The sequence below is a fragment of the Garra rufa genome, chromosome 4 (genome assembly GCF_049309525.1).
Source record: "Garra rufa chromosome 4, GarRuf1.0, whole genome shotgun sequence".
Taxonomy (NCBI): Eukaryota; Metazoa; Chordata; class Actinopteri; order Cypriniformes; family Cyprinidae; genus Garra; species Garra rufa.
The window spans coordinates 57,506,067-57,521,051 of NC_133364.1; the positions used below are offsets into that span (position 1 = coordinate 57,506,067).

Consider the following 14,985-nt stretch of genomic DNA (forward strand, 5'->3'; position numbering starts at 1 on the left):
AACCCATACAAGTGCACACACACACAGCAGTGAGAAGTGAACAGACACACAGTGAACACACACCGGAGCTCAAGGGCACCTCAGTCATAGTATTGAAGGTGGAAAGATCGCTGTTCATTCACAATCCCCACCTTCAATTCCTGCCAGTGTGAGAATCAGACCAGCGACCTTTGGGTTAGAAGCCCAGCTCTCTTACCATTGGGCCATGACTGCTCCATAAGGGAGATAAGCCTATACTGTTCACCTGAATTACAAAAGCTCTTCTGGTCTTAAATGATGCAAAAACAAGCTTTGAGCAACACACTCAATATCTGAGAGAACAGAGCCAATTCATAAGAGAACACTGTATATTAAAAGTTCACAGTAAACAGGAAAATATCTGATAGCTATAGTTATGACACACATAGTTATGGGATGATTTTAGACTTATATTGATTAATAGATTTACACACAATTATCCATGCACTGCATACATTTTATGCATGTATCTAACCACAAACAAATGCCTTTCAATGTGAGTCAGTTTAATTCAGGATTAAATGATCCTGCAGCCATTTGTAGAAACACAGACATGTTTGCAGATACAAATTCTGCATTAATATATCAAACTGCTCATGCAACAAGGATTATGTGCATTTGTGGATCAGGTGACACGTGTGCATTCATCTCTTCCAGTCGATTCTATTTGATTCATTTCAATATTGAGACTTTAGTTCCGTCAAATCAGCGATCACTAGATGCACTATAGCTCCAGTCACATGAGCGCATTCCATTGTGTACGGTTTTATGAATGTTACATTGTGTTTTCTTTGTTTCTTTTGGTTTGGCTATTCTCCTCTGTCCATAGAAATATAATACAAAGGTTTTATTGAACTCTATAGTAGATTATTTAAGCCACGTTTATATTAAATTAATTATACTCTATTAAACCAATGAGCCTTTTACAGGCAGTAGTATAGCCTGTTCTCAAGTAGACACATACACCTTGCTGGCTAAAGGAATGACAAACTATTTTCTGAGTCAGTGTCGGCTGCAAAGATGAATTTAACGATGATGATTTGCGATCTCCACAGTTCAGGAGAAATGCACCTTTGACTTACAGTCATGAGAGAGTGTTTGTATTTGGTTCTTTCGAAGTAGACATTTCAAGCTTCCTATAGATAGCTGTATTTCTCATGTCCTCGAGTTAAGCCTGAGCTTCTCTTCATTTGTTCCATGCTGCAGTTCGACAGAGAAATCAGATATTTTTCAAAACCACAAGTTTTGTTGATATTGTAATTGTACATAAATAAAAGACCCTTTACAGTTTTGAATGATCTGTATGACCAAAAATGACGGGAAATTTTATTTTCACTGTTAAATCGCGCCGTCGCCTCACGCAGTGCATTGCAAACATTGCAGCTTGTTCATTAACCTATAAAACACAGCCAACCAAACATATAACAGCCCAGATTCATCTAGTGCTTAATTAAAATAGCTCGTAGTACAAGCACATATTTGCTCGTGTGAAGAGGATGATTTTTCATGTGAATTTTTCATTTTTTATTTTAGTTTTTTTCGTTAAGTACTAAGTCTGGGGTACATAATAAATAATAGATTGTAGCAATCAAATTCAAATAGCCAACATTGTGCACTCTCAAAAAGGATGTGTTAATTTTTTACACATTGTTTGTGTTATGTCTATTTTAGCACATTTTGTGTTACTTTGTGTTAAAAACGAAAAAGAAAAAAGAAAATATCCAACACAGTGTGTCCACCACAATATGTGTTAAATATCAGCCAATCACATTGCTGCTTGCCTCACTTCATGAGCCGTTATTCTACTGAGACAAGCTAATTTCCTCGTGCTGCAAGTTTTCATCGTCAGGACATAACTTCGATGTGTGAAGGTAAGAAATGTTTGTATTTGCCATTATACGTTTTTAAAATGTCTTTTGTGATCGTTTGGAGACGGTCGAGGGGCATTTGGCACATATATACGTGGTAAAATTGCCTCACGAATGCCAATGCGAGCTGCGCCTGCGTCTGTGGCACAACACGACGGTGGGAGCTTATTTTAACAAGCTTTATAGTTTCTTTTGTCGGATTAATTGTGAACAGAATCGCTTTTAATTCATCATTGACACTTTGTAGTGCTAATGAGGAAATGCATTAGTTCGTCGCTTCTTTCTCTTTGAAAATGAACAGCTTCGTTGTGACATGTATTGTGCAAATTGCCCTAAGACGCTAACATAATCTCTAATGCTAAAGCTTTTCTGGCCTTTTTAGCTATCGCTATTTTACAATATTCGCTATGTGTAGCCTATAAATAACAAAAGTATCTTTATTTTACTCTTGCATCTTTGACTGGAAGACACTCCTGAAGTGCTTGTGGCAGTTACTGACATGACAGAGACAAACGAGAGACTTCATCTCACGACCCTCACCATCACTTGTATGCTGATAAAAATATGTAAATAAAACAATTAATGCTTAAGAGGTTGTCAAATACCACTTTTTTTTTAAAGTACAAACTTTATAAACCATTAACAACTTTTCACTCAAGGAACAATTATATGTTGAAATGACTGAATTGATTGTTTACCTCTCTTTTTTTAACCTTTTTGAGTTATGTAATTGTTAGTAGCAGGTAGGGCTGCACGATTAATCGTTTTTAAACCGAAATCGCGATTTGAAAGGGTGCGATTTTCAAATCGCAAGAGCTGCGATTATTTCGATTTATTATCAAATGTGGTAACAAGCATCTAAGTCGTTTCTGACAGGTCGCTTCATGTGCACATTACGTCTTCATGCTTATATTACGTTTGATGCAGAGTTTAACCAATAGGGGGCATTTTAACACTGCATGTAGAGACATGCACAGGACGTATTTTTCAGTGCCGCGTCCGCAGAAATATGTTGATCTCGTTCAGTTCCCGCCTCGACATTCATGTTTTGTCCCGCTCCTGCCCGCATAAAAGTAACCTATATAGTTTTTTTTCAGTACATCAATTGAATTTACATGAAACAGTTTTGTAACATCTCGCAATTTCACAAAACCCCAGCATAAACGCTCCTGATAAAATATTTGTTATATAGGCTAAGCAGCAACATTCACAAACCACTGTTATTCTTAACAGAAGAGCAAGCATGAGCTACTGTGTGTATCCATAGCAGAATGCAAGCAGACAAAGCTAAAGTTGACATCTCAGTTCATATGCGATCTCATAAAGCTCTAACACAATGAATATTATGCACAATGAATCTTTCACAATGTCTACACTTCGTGTGTTTTAATTCGCGAGCACGCAAGCACTGTGCAAGAATGTTTGAGCAGTGAGTGGATTCTAACTTAAACACCTCTGATGACTGCCTATCCTTGTGCTTACTAATCATAGCTGTAAGTTATATACTAGTTTTTCTTGCTGCTTTTGTGCAATAGATGAATAACAATATTTTGCTTTTTAGATATTTCTATTTTGCGGGGGTCCCGCGAATCATTTTATTTTCCCGCGTCCCGAACAGCCGCACTCGCCCATCAAGTTTTGTCCCGCGCCGCAGTCGGTTGCCTCGGGTCCCGCTATATACTCCCGTAGGAGTGCAGGTCTCTACTGCATGTACTGAGCAAATAACGTTAACGCCATTTGGAAAAGATGAGCGGGAGCAGCGGCTCAACTTCCCAACAAAGTGTCTCTTAATGTAGGTTATCATCAGTGTTTTACTGATGTAAAATTGTTTACAGTGTGTTTGGATTCCTAAAAGTTTAAGATTTTAATAGTATTTTATTATAAAATTTTAATTGTTAATTTTATTTAAGATACTGTAGTTATTTTCTTAATTTGTCATGATAACTGACAACTTTATTTTAAAAAAGGCAACAATGTTTAAGAGGTTTAAATAAACAGTAGAACAGTGTAGCATACTTTGTGATTATGCTTGGTCTTTCTTTGGTGCTGTTAAAACCACCATATCAAACCTGTAGCTCTTTCATGAAATAGTAGTAAATCGCATTTTAAATCGCAAATCGCAATTTTGATCAGAAAAATCGCAATTAGTTTTTTTCTCCAAATCGTGCAGCCCTAGTAGCAGGTTTAATAAATTGTGTTTAAACTATACATTAGTTTGCAGTGTCTTTATTGCATTCAAAAAATTGGCAAAAAATAACACATAATTGACACAAATTGTGTATTTATAACACAATAGTGTGTAGAAAAAATCAACACATTTTCTGTGTTAGCTGGAATAACACACTAGTTGAGTTAAAACTAACACAAAATGTGTTGTCCTTAACTAGACACAAAGGTGTGTTAAGAAACAACACAGGCTGTGTTGTTTTTAACACATCCTTTTTAAGAGTGTGAATATGAAACGTTTGGAAATAGGATTATAGTAGGGCTGTGCAATTAATTGAAATTCGGTTTCGATTTCTGCTTCAAACGATCATGAAAATGCAGTAATCGAGATGAAACTATTATTGCGCCCCATTCTGCCCTTTTCCCAGTGGTGCGCTTTCGCTCCTCCATAAAAGCCAAATTTCACATGCAAATCAGCTAAATCATGTAACATGACTTGCATAAAACGGGACATGCTTGATTTATTAATGTTTCTTTGATGTTGTGTTTTTAATAGCACGTAAGAAAACTTGCGCTGTCCTTTGTTAATGCGCTCAGAGACGGAGCGGAACACGGACATGAAAGTTATCTTTTAGCTCAAGGTGCGCACCTAAACGGTCAAATACACGCAAAAATATTTCAAAATGAGGGGCTTGGTGATTATTCATGTAAACTCTTGTCAGTTATGTCTTAAATGAACAAACAGTTGAGACTGAAAATCCGTGCGTAACAGTATAATGGGTCCGTGTGGTTAAAGCGGCAACACATAATATTCCTTTTCGCCTCTCTGTGCCTAATATGAATAAAACGTAAAAATAAGTTTTATACAAGAAACATCACTCACAGCTCTTGAATGAAAGGCGTTTTTAGTTTTAATAAGAAACAAAGCATGTTTAACTATTAGAGTGAAGACATTGTTTTATTTTACATTCAAATTCAATTTCTGTAGTATTGTTAGACTACTTTAGACTTGCATAAAAGTATTCAGTATATTTAAAGCACTGTTTTTTTTATTTGTATCTTTTTCTCGCTGTATTGCTATCTTTAAATTAATCACTGTGTAAAGTTTTGGAGCCTGTCATAATCGTTTAAATAATCGTGATTACAATATTGACCAAAATAATCGTGATTATGATTTTTGCCAAAATCGAGCAGCCCTAGATTATAGCACTAAACAATAAAAAAAATCTTGATGCGAGAGTAAACTCAATATTCAGAAAAATGTTGCAATAAAATGTTGAGAATAAAATAATTGAATTTAGATAAATATGCTGTGTTTCAAGAAAAAAGCTAAAATTTGAAGAAAAGTCTAAATCAAATGCTGAGAATAAACTCATGTCATGTTGATTTCATCTCGTTGGACCGCGGTAAACAGCGTCTTCAGTGGCGTTCTCCAAGTAGACCAGAGAGAAATGCTTCCTTCCTTTCTCATTGCATTTATTACAAATCATTTTTGAAACGAGTTTTTAATATTAATGCATTAATGGGTTTACATTTGGGTTTAAAAATAGTTTAGGGTTAGGTAAGGAGGGCTTTGTTGCCCATTAGTAAATTAAATATGTTCTAGCTATTTTTTCCCTAACCAAACTATAACATTTGAATTCACAAATATGCCTGTTTGTACATGTTAATGAATCACACTGGGCCTTGTTTGTGTGTGAAATGCTGTAAACTGCGAAAATGAAGTCTCAAAATACAAATGAACTGCACAAGACTGACTCAAACAAGACGTCAATAAATGCACACGTCATCTGACCCACAAATGCACAGAATCCTTTTTGCATGAGCAATTTACGTAAGGGATAATCAAAGGTTTGCCGTGCGTTAAAGGATTTTAAATGCACGACATGGAGGCTAATAACCGCCCGACGCAAAGTGCATTTTAAATCCTTTAACGCACGGCAAGCCGCTGATTATCCTGCTTATTCCATGGTCATTTGCGAAGTTATAGACAAATTAAAACTAGGACTGATATTTGCAGCGCAAAATTTGACTGAATGGATAAAAAAGACTGTTATTTTCGTCAGTTATGACACGCAGCTCTAGCAATCTGGCCGCTTCAAATCAGACTCAGAGATTAAATAGTCCGGTAAAATCACATTTATTTGAATGAAATATAGCATTTGTTTCAGTAGATTATCGATCGACCAAGAGAGAGTGTGAAGGCAAGAGAGATGACAGTTGTGTGTGTGCGTAACGTTACCTGCCTGCATGCTGTGTGTCTCTCTCTACAAACAACAATTCATTCACAAACAGCAGCTTTACCACCCCGCTGCTGAGGAATATAATGTAGCGATCTAGTATCTAGGATATTTTAATAAGGATCGCAGGCAAACGCCGACAAGAAGTTTATGAATGTGCGCAGCACAATGCCATCTCTGACCTCTCTCTCTCTCTCTCTCTCTCTCTCTCTCTCTCTCTCTCTCTCTCTCTCTCTCTCTCTCTCTCTCACTTCCGGTGCGAGTGTTTGGAGTGGCGTGAGTGTGGAGCGTGATTCTCTGAGTGAGTCCTTTTCTCTTTTTTTTTCTTTTTCCTGAATTTCTGTCTGTTTCTCTTTTTCTGTGTCGCCTGTTTGCGTTGGTTTGTGTGGGGTTCCCCCTCACTCCCGGTGTGGTCATGTCAGATCCACGAGCTGGGCTTCTAAACAATCTCACGCGGCGTCACAGTGTTAAAGTGGCGTCCGCGGTGAGCATTGAAGATTGCTGCGTAGCAATAGGAGAGGTTGTTGGACATGACAATATTTTGTCAGCGTCCAAAATGAACAGCGCAGTTGTTGTGTTTTTGAGTTCGGTAGAAAAGCCAAACGAGTTTGTGGAGAAAGGAATTGTTGTAAACAACCTCTTCAGTAGTGATAAGGGTACACCGCCTGCCAAAAATGATTAATGGCTTTGACCTTTTGACCTTTCCCCCTCCCCCACGCCCCTCCCCCCTGGGGCCCACCCACGTAGAGCATGACCACGTGGTTGTCCCCACGCTGAACTAGTGAACTCTACTGACCTTGTTTGATGGATTGACCAGGTGCGACGTCAACGGATGACAGGTTTATGGGTTGTTGTGAGGATTTATGAAGGGGTATACCGGGTGTTGCGTCAACGGGATGACGGGTTTACGGTTGTAGCGAAAATTTACAACATGCTTACCCCGGTGTTGAACCATCCAATGACGGGTTTAAGGTTGTACCGACAAATTTATGAGCTGCTTACCCCGGTGTTGAACCGTCCAATGACGGGTTTACGGTTGTTGTACCAAATTTACAATGGGGAGTTACCCGGTATCGCGTCAAGCTATATCCCCCAGGGATGGTGATATATGTTGTTTGCGCCGGGTAGTCCGGTGTTGCGCCATCAGGGTAGAGAACTATATCCTGTTTGCGTGTCCATCCGTTGTTGGGTGAGGAATGAAGCTCTGAAGAATGTTTTACGGTCTAGTCCTACATCAGTTGTAGGGAGGGGCGTTTATGTATGCTTATTACAAAAAGATGAGTATAAACAATTATAAAACAAGTGCAAATAATACTAAACATAAAATCATAATCATAATATAAATAATATTTTTATCATTAAAAAATTCCCTTACCTTTTTACAGTCTAGGGTAAAAAATTGTCTCCGTCTGCGTGCGTGTGTCTGTGGCCCTCTTTGGTCTCATATTCCCTCATCAGTGTGCTTGTGTGCAACAAGAGCACAGAGGCCCATTTGACCTCTTTGACCTCATACTCCCCTCCTCAGCATGCGTGTGTGCAACAAGAGCGCATGTTAACAAAACCATTTGAACATCTTATATGTAAAAGTATCCGTACATGTAATGGCTGTATATAAAATGCTTTTCAGCAATATAATAATAGGAAATCTGTTTAAGAGTAAAATCTGCTCTATTTGAGAGGGGCTAGTCTGTGTCTCACAACCATTTTCGCAGTGGATTCGAATTAGTTCTTACTTCGCCCTACGGTATACCACTGTTTTAAGAAATCTGTGGATCGGATTACTGTGTGAAAGAGAGGGTTTGCAAACATTTTAAATGTAATACATTTATTTTACTAGTTATTTTTAATAAACGAAATGCAACTTATTCCTCCTGGCTTAAGCTTACATTTTAGCTGAACCATAATTTATTTCACATCAAACACAAAGTCTTTTATTTTATCCATAACCGCACGATAAAATATATCAACAAAGTCTTTCTGTAATGTTTTAAAAATATAAATGATAACACTTGGGCCCAACAGTGTAGCTTAATCATGTATACATTCAGTCCTCCAAGTCGTATTCTCTTCTATAAAAAAGAAATGAATATAAACGATGTGATCACACATGATATAAAACAAAGCAAAACATTTACACTAGATTTTAGGTAACGGCAAGTATTGTAATGGGGAGCCAGCAATGTCAAAATAAGTAAAGGGGAAAAATGTATTTAAACAGACCAAACCATATGGATTATGGGTGACCTGGACATGCCTGGGCATGTCAGTTTGATACTTTGAAACCCCTTAACCTACCCAATCACAGTAAACTTTCTCTATTTCTATATTTTTTAATAAACATTATTTACTATATTTTTATAAAGTTTTTGTACTCTACAAAGTGAACACCTACCCGTCACACAAAAAGTTCAACCTACTTCCATTTGTAGTAAAATATTTTAAGTCATTTAAATTATTATAGTAGGACTCAAGACATTTCATCATAAATCACATTTATGTTGTTATATCAATGTAATATCCAAATTATTAGAAAAATGTGTGATCTGATAAGTCCTTTAAACATTTCAACCTAAAAAGTGACTCAAGTACAAACACTCACACAAACAAACATGAAAAATAAAACACAAAACACAAACAAACATGCAAACTAAAAACTAAAAAGCAAACACGACGCAAACTCAAACACAAACAAACATGCAAACTAAAAACTAAAAAGCAAACACGACACAAACACAAAACACAAACAAACATGCAAACTAAAAACTAAAAAGCAAACACAACACAAACTCAAACACAAAACACAATCAAACATGCAAACTAAAAACTAAAAAGCAAACACAACACAAACTCAAACACTCACACAAACAATCATGCAAACTAAAAACTAAAAAGCAAACACAACACCAACTCAAACACAAAACACAAACAAACATGCAAACTAAAAACTAAAAAGCAAACACGACACAAACTCAAACACAAAACACAATCATGCAGACTAATACACAAACATACATGCAAAATAAAACACAAAAAGCAATCACATGATGCAAACTCAAACACACACACACACACACAAAAAAAGCAAAAGACAAATTAAAAACATGTAAAATATTGTCACTAAAATTTTAAACAAGTATTTTTGTTTTCTCAAAACACAAACATGTACAATCACGCTGCTCACGTATTATTGTAGCAAAACATCAGCAGCATTCCCAAACCCCCTCAGACCTCAGAGGGTTAAAACAGATGGTAATGCAAATATAATTATACATGACATCAAAGTATCAAACATGTTACTAAATCATTCATTGTACATTGTACTTAAACATGTATTCAACATTTAAGTTTATTGAACCCATAACCCACTTATTTTAAAGATGATATTAAACATTTCCATGTTTATAAAAATAAACATTTACAATACTTTTAGACGGTCATGTATATAAAACATAGTAACAAACATGTCACTTCAGCAAAACAAATCATTATACAACGTTCATTTTATATTTTTAAGTTTATTGAAGTTATAAAACATAGTAACAAACATGTTACTACATCGAAACAAATCATTCGTCGCTCATCTTAAACATGTATTCAACATTTAAGTTTATTGAACACATAATTCGCTTATTTTAAAGATGATACTTAACATTTCCATGTTTATAAAAATAAACCTTTAAAATACTTTTAGGCGATCATAAATACAAAACATAGTAACAAACGTTACTAGAGCAAAACAAATCATTATACAACGTTCATTTTATATTTTTAAGTTTATTGAAGTGATAAAACATAGTAACAAACATGTTACTACAGCAAAACAAATCATTCATCGTACATCTTAAACATGTATCCAACATTTATTGAGGTTTTGAACTTATAAAACACATCATGCACTTATTTTAAAGATGATAATACACATCTCCGTGTCTTTTATAAGAAGAAACCAAATGCATCTTCTTCGAATACTCGCTGACTTTACGCGTAAATCACACAACACATGTGAGGAGTGTCTTCTAGGGCTCTCCTGGGAATATACAGTTGTTCTGAAAAAGCTAAATGAAAAACATTCGGACGCATACGAGACTCCCAATGTAAGGAGAAATCTCCACACCCCATCTCATGGATGCTTGCAACTAATCGCGAAACACACAACATTATTTTACACTCACTGTTTTAATTTGTTTATTCAATTATTTAACACACATACTTACATTCAAATTTTACGCCTAATATACTGGTACTTTTACTTTTATCAGTCTGATAAATGTGTGGACAATACTGTACATGATAAAATGGCAATCATGCTACCGAGTAAATTAGACACAATGTTTTAAATGCTACTAAGCCAGATTATTCCTACTTCTTAACATTTAAAATTTTACTCTGAGGTTCCAACGCAGGGGAACCGGGTGAGATATGTTAATCCTTCAACATATTTTATATATATATATATATATATATATATATATATATATATATATAGCTTTTTCTAATTGTATCAGCTGAGCTTGTTTCAACTGTTTATAGTCAATTTAGAGTAGAGTAATAGAGTCAACCTTATCGTCCTTGCTATTCCCCACATACAAACCATAAGCAACAACCTAAATTCAATAAAACCAGTTACACATCATGTAAGAAAGGCCTCATAACGCATACAGTCAAGCAGTATCCGCAACTTCTCTTGATTTGGTGTCATCGCTCTTACATTTGCAACTGATTCAGTGGGTAGGTCAAGATCATCAATAATGTTCTTCACTTTTGAACTAGCTTACTGTTTTTTTCCTTTTAGGAAGATCTGATAACCTGAGAATACGAAAAGAAAAAGGATATTGGAAAAAAATAAAATATAGAATAGAAAGAAAAAAAATTACTTCAACCTTGTACTGACCTCTGTTCACAGTCTTTATCAGGTTTCTGATCTGAAACATTAGGGAAACAAAGACTGTTAAGGACAATCCATGCGCTACAACATGCTATCTTATACAGTGTACAGTTTGCCCTTCAGCGGTTATGTGGATGTGTCCAAAATATGAGGCCATCATAAAAATACAACCCCATAAATAAATAAAACAGCTTATATAAAATATACTTTGGGCCTTTACTTTAGACTCCAGATGTACACGATCAACATTATCTAACGGTTAAGCAACTCCATCTAATGACCATTTTTAATAGTTTCACATACCAACATTTATTTGCTTGTTTGTTTGGTTGTTGTAGACAATGTACATGTATTACACTTACAATATACCATCACATTTGATTTGCCAGACGTTGCAGAAGTCATAGTCATTGTAACGGAGCCTAGACTTGATCCAGTTATGACAGGGGCATATATAATACCGCCATTAGACGTGGAGCTCTTGCCTTTTTACAGAAAATGGGTCAATTCATATATTAGTTAATTGTACATCTGATAATGATTCTCCATTATTAATATATAAATCACACTAACGTTTTACATGGATGCATGGTCCTTGTCTTGAAGTCTCTGTTGAATTAAAAAATAAAAAAATAAAAAGTGTTATTTTGAATGGCAAAAATCAGGCTATGGACTGTATTGCAATCCACCTACTTTACTGAGATATGTATTTAAAAGTAGTCCTATTCATAGCACAGGTCTTTACTATGCAAGGCAGTTCGGTTACCTGTCACTAAAGTTGAACTAGGGCCTATCTAAAGACACTTGTGGGCATCCAGCTAAAACTCAGGACTAAAAATCCATCCTCCTTCTTCTTTAGATCGTATTATATCTGTAACAAATCACTGTTAATGTACACAGATTTCACACTAGGCTGTATGACGTTTGTATGTTTTAGCCTAAATGAAAGTATGTAGGTATTTTATGAAGGTATGCAGTAGGCCTTATGCACCCATTATTGCAAACCAACTTGACTGTAGTATGTTTTGATCCATTTTTGGTCGGGAGAAAATTCATTTACATCATCTTCTTTCAGCAAATCTAGAAATTTTCGACACATAGAATAAAAAAGAAAAAAAGAAAAAGAGGTGCTATAACCTTGTATCGGCATCGGTTTAGAGTCTCTATCAGGCTTCTGATCTGAAACATTAGGGAAACAAAGATTATTACTAAGGACACTCAATACATGCACTACAACAATCTCATCTCTACATGCAGTCATCATCATACCCAGAATCTCCCTAGTGGTCACGCTGATTGTCTCTTTGCTGTTAACACAGACGTCTGTCACATCAGGCCGTGTTTCCTTTTTCAGGCTTCTTACAATCTTCATTTCGTTCTTAAGGTTTGTTTTACGCTTAGTATCCCCCGTACAATCATGATTCGGATCGCGCTCATCGACGATGACCTTGTTCATCGGTTTGATCATTTGTCCTTTGTAATACGGTTTAAACATAGAGTCTATGACGACTTTTACACCGCACATTTTTTCTGCGGCACAGCTGCACTCCGATTGATCATCCGCAGCAGCGCCAGACCTACAGTTGTGCTCCATCAGGTTCGGCGTAGTTTCAGACATTCTTTTCAGAATTCAGTTTTCTCCAAGACGTAGCCGTTTCCTAGAATTTCGGATTTGACCGTTTACTCCGCGAACCCCCAAAGTGTTATAAGCGGAAAAATTGCAGCAGAGCCGTGGTTCAGTAAAACAGGGTTGTTGTTGTTTTTGATCAACAAGACGTTGCAGTAGGTTTCGGCTTCCAAACTTGGTTATGTTCACAGTGTCGGGTGAACTCAGTTACTGTAGAGTTGATGAGGACCTCAGTTGCTGGTTTTACAGATAGGGTCCACCCACACCCTTGTTGTAAGGTCTAAGAGGGTTGTGGCTGGAAGGCTTGAAAATCAGTCAAGCACACAAGATAAGTTTCGTTCAAGATAGTTATAATATTTTGATTAAAGATTATAGACTCAAAAAATAAGAGCCACGAACCAAGTGGTAACTATTATACCAAAGATAATGATAGGTTGTTAAAGATTTTAGTGCCAATTCCATAATAAAATGTTTCAAATAAATTTAAAATTGTGATAAATAATACATGCAACACTAGACATCAAATGTTTAAAAGGTGTAAACATATGATAACATTTGAATAAAAAGAGGCAAAGGGGAAATTGAATCCAATAAATGTTTATTAAAACAATTAAACATATAGCAAGAAACAGAGGAAAAGACTCAACGCTTTACAATTTTGTTGTGCTGCTATACATCCAATACATATTGATGCATACCCACAATACAACACTGACTGCGAAATTGGTCTAACTTGACTGAAACAGCTTGTCAATGGTTGAGAAAACAGTTTTTAACACAGGTTCGTCGCTCGCGTCTAAATATAGATTTGTTGTGCAGCATCCGAAAGGGTTGTCCTCAGGAATAGGCCAGGCGTCATCACGCTCATACTCAGAGTCATCATCAGAGTCCTCCTCAGAGTCGTCCTCAGACTCATCCTCGGAGTCCTCCTCAGAGTCAGACTCGCTGCTTTGAGACAAAACTTTTCTTTTATATTCCTCCAGATGTTTCTTTACCCTTATGAGATGATTTTGATCGTGATGCAATTTTCTTTCAGATTCCTCCCGCTGTTTGTTTACCCTTATGAGATGATTTTGATCATGATGCATTTTGTTCCAACAGGCAGATAGGCGTACGTATTCTGGTCTCGTTGAGGCAAGGTATCTCATACCCGCCGTGACAGCATCCCACTGATAAACGTACCTGATTTTTCCACCAAAATTAATTTTTGTCCCAAATTTGATTGTAGAAGTACGACCAGTCTACGGCCGTCAAAAGCAGATAGCTACATTCAGGTATACGTAGATCTTCATAATCCAAAACGTAGAGTTTCACAGTCTGCAATGTCTTGTCAAACACAAATCTCCCCGTACGATCCTCAGACACTGTGAATTCTTGTTTCGCAAAATCTTCATCGAGAATCTTTATCAGACCGTGACTTTCCTGGTGCATTTCCATTTCAACAAAATTTCTTGCCGATGTGACTGAAATTAATCTTGTTTCAGGGGTGTTTGGAGGCCTTTGTACCAATGCACAAACCGCATCAAACTGAGTGTCTCTAAACTCTGAATGTAGGTTGGGGGTGCGTCAAACAACCAAGAATGTGACAATATTTACATAAAAACACACCTCCCCAATGTCCAGACCAATGGGGTATGACTGTTTTATTTACCACCTAGCCAACGGAAAAATACGTCCCAATATCTACACAAATATAACTCACTAGACCCTCACTAGCTCTATATCTTTGCCATTGTTTTTGGCTAGTTTTTAGACGAAGACTCTGGTCAAACATGCTGCGAGTGTTCGCAGGAAAACAAGAACAAGTACAGAATACGAGAATTAAATGAAATTTACTTTAGAAAAATACTTTAGAGCTTACCCCAGTCTGTATAAAAAGAGACACAAGGTCTCAATATTACCGTTCCTCTGCTACATGTACATCTACCTCATTTTAAAACTCAAAGTTATACGTTACAAGTTGAAGGTGGTGTGGAAACACTATGTTTTGTATTTTTTAAATAATTACGGTAGAGTTACAGGTTTTTGGGTAGTTTAGGGTAGGTGCGTGTAAGCAATGAAAACTTAAATGTGAGTAAATGTGACAGGCACATTACTTGCATAAAAGACTGTCTTTATCCTTTTCAAGGAGATGCAGTATAATGTTATGTTTCTTAATTGTGATCACATTACAACAAGGAG

General features: G+C 36.4%; 1 protein-coding gene across 1 annotated transcript in view; it reads right to left on the bottom strand.

The window, feature by feature from the left end:
- The window catches only part of LOC141333049 (uncharacterized), a 111,823-nt gene extending 99,028 nt beyond the window's left edge, over window positions 1-12,795 (bottom strand). The window contains exons 1-3 of the mRNA XM_073837994.1: window positions 12,447-12,795; window positions 12,315-12,356; window positions 11,068-11,098 (exon numbers count right to left, since the gene is read on the bottom strand). Of these exons, the coding sequence (XP_073694095.1) occupies window positions 11,068-11,098; window positions 12,315-12,356; window positions 12,447-12,795 (422 nt within the window). The remainder of the gene's footprint in view (window positions 1-11,067; window positions 11,099-12,314; window positions 12,357-12,446) is intronic.
- Window positions 12,796-14,985: the final 2,190 nt, after the last annotated feature.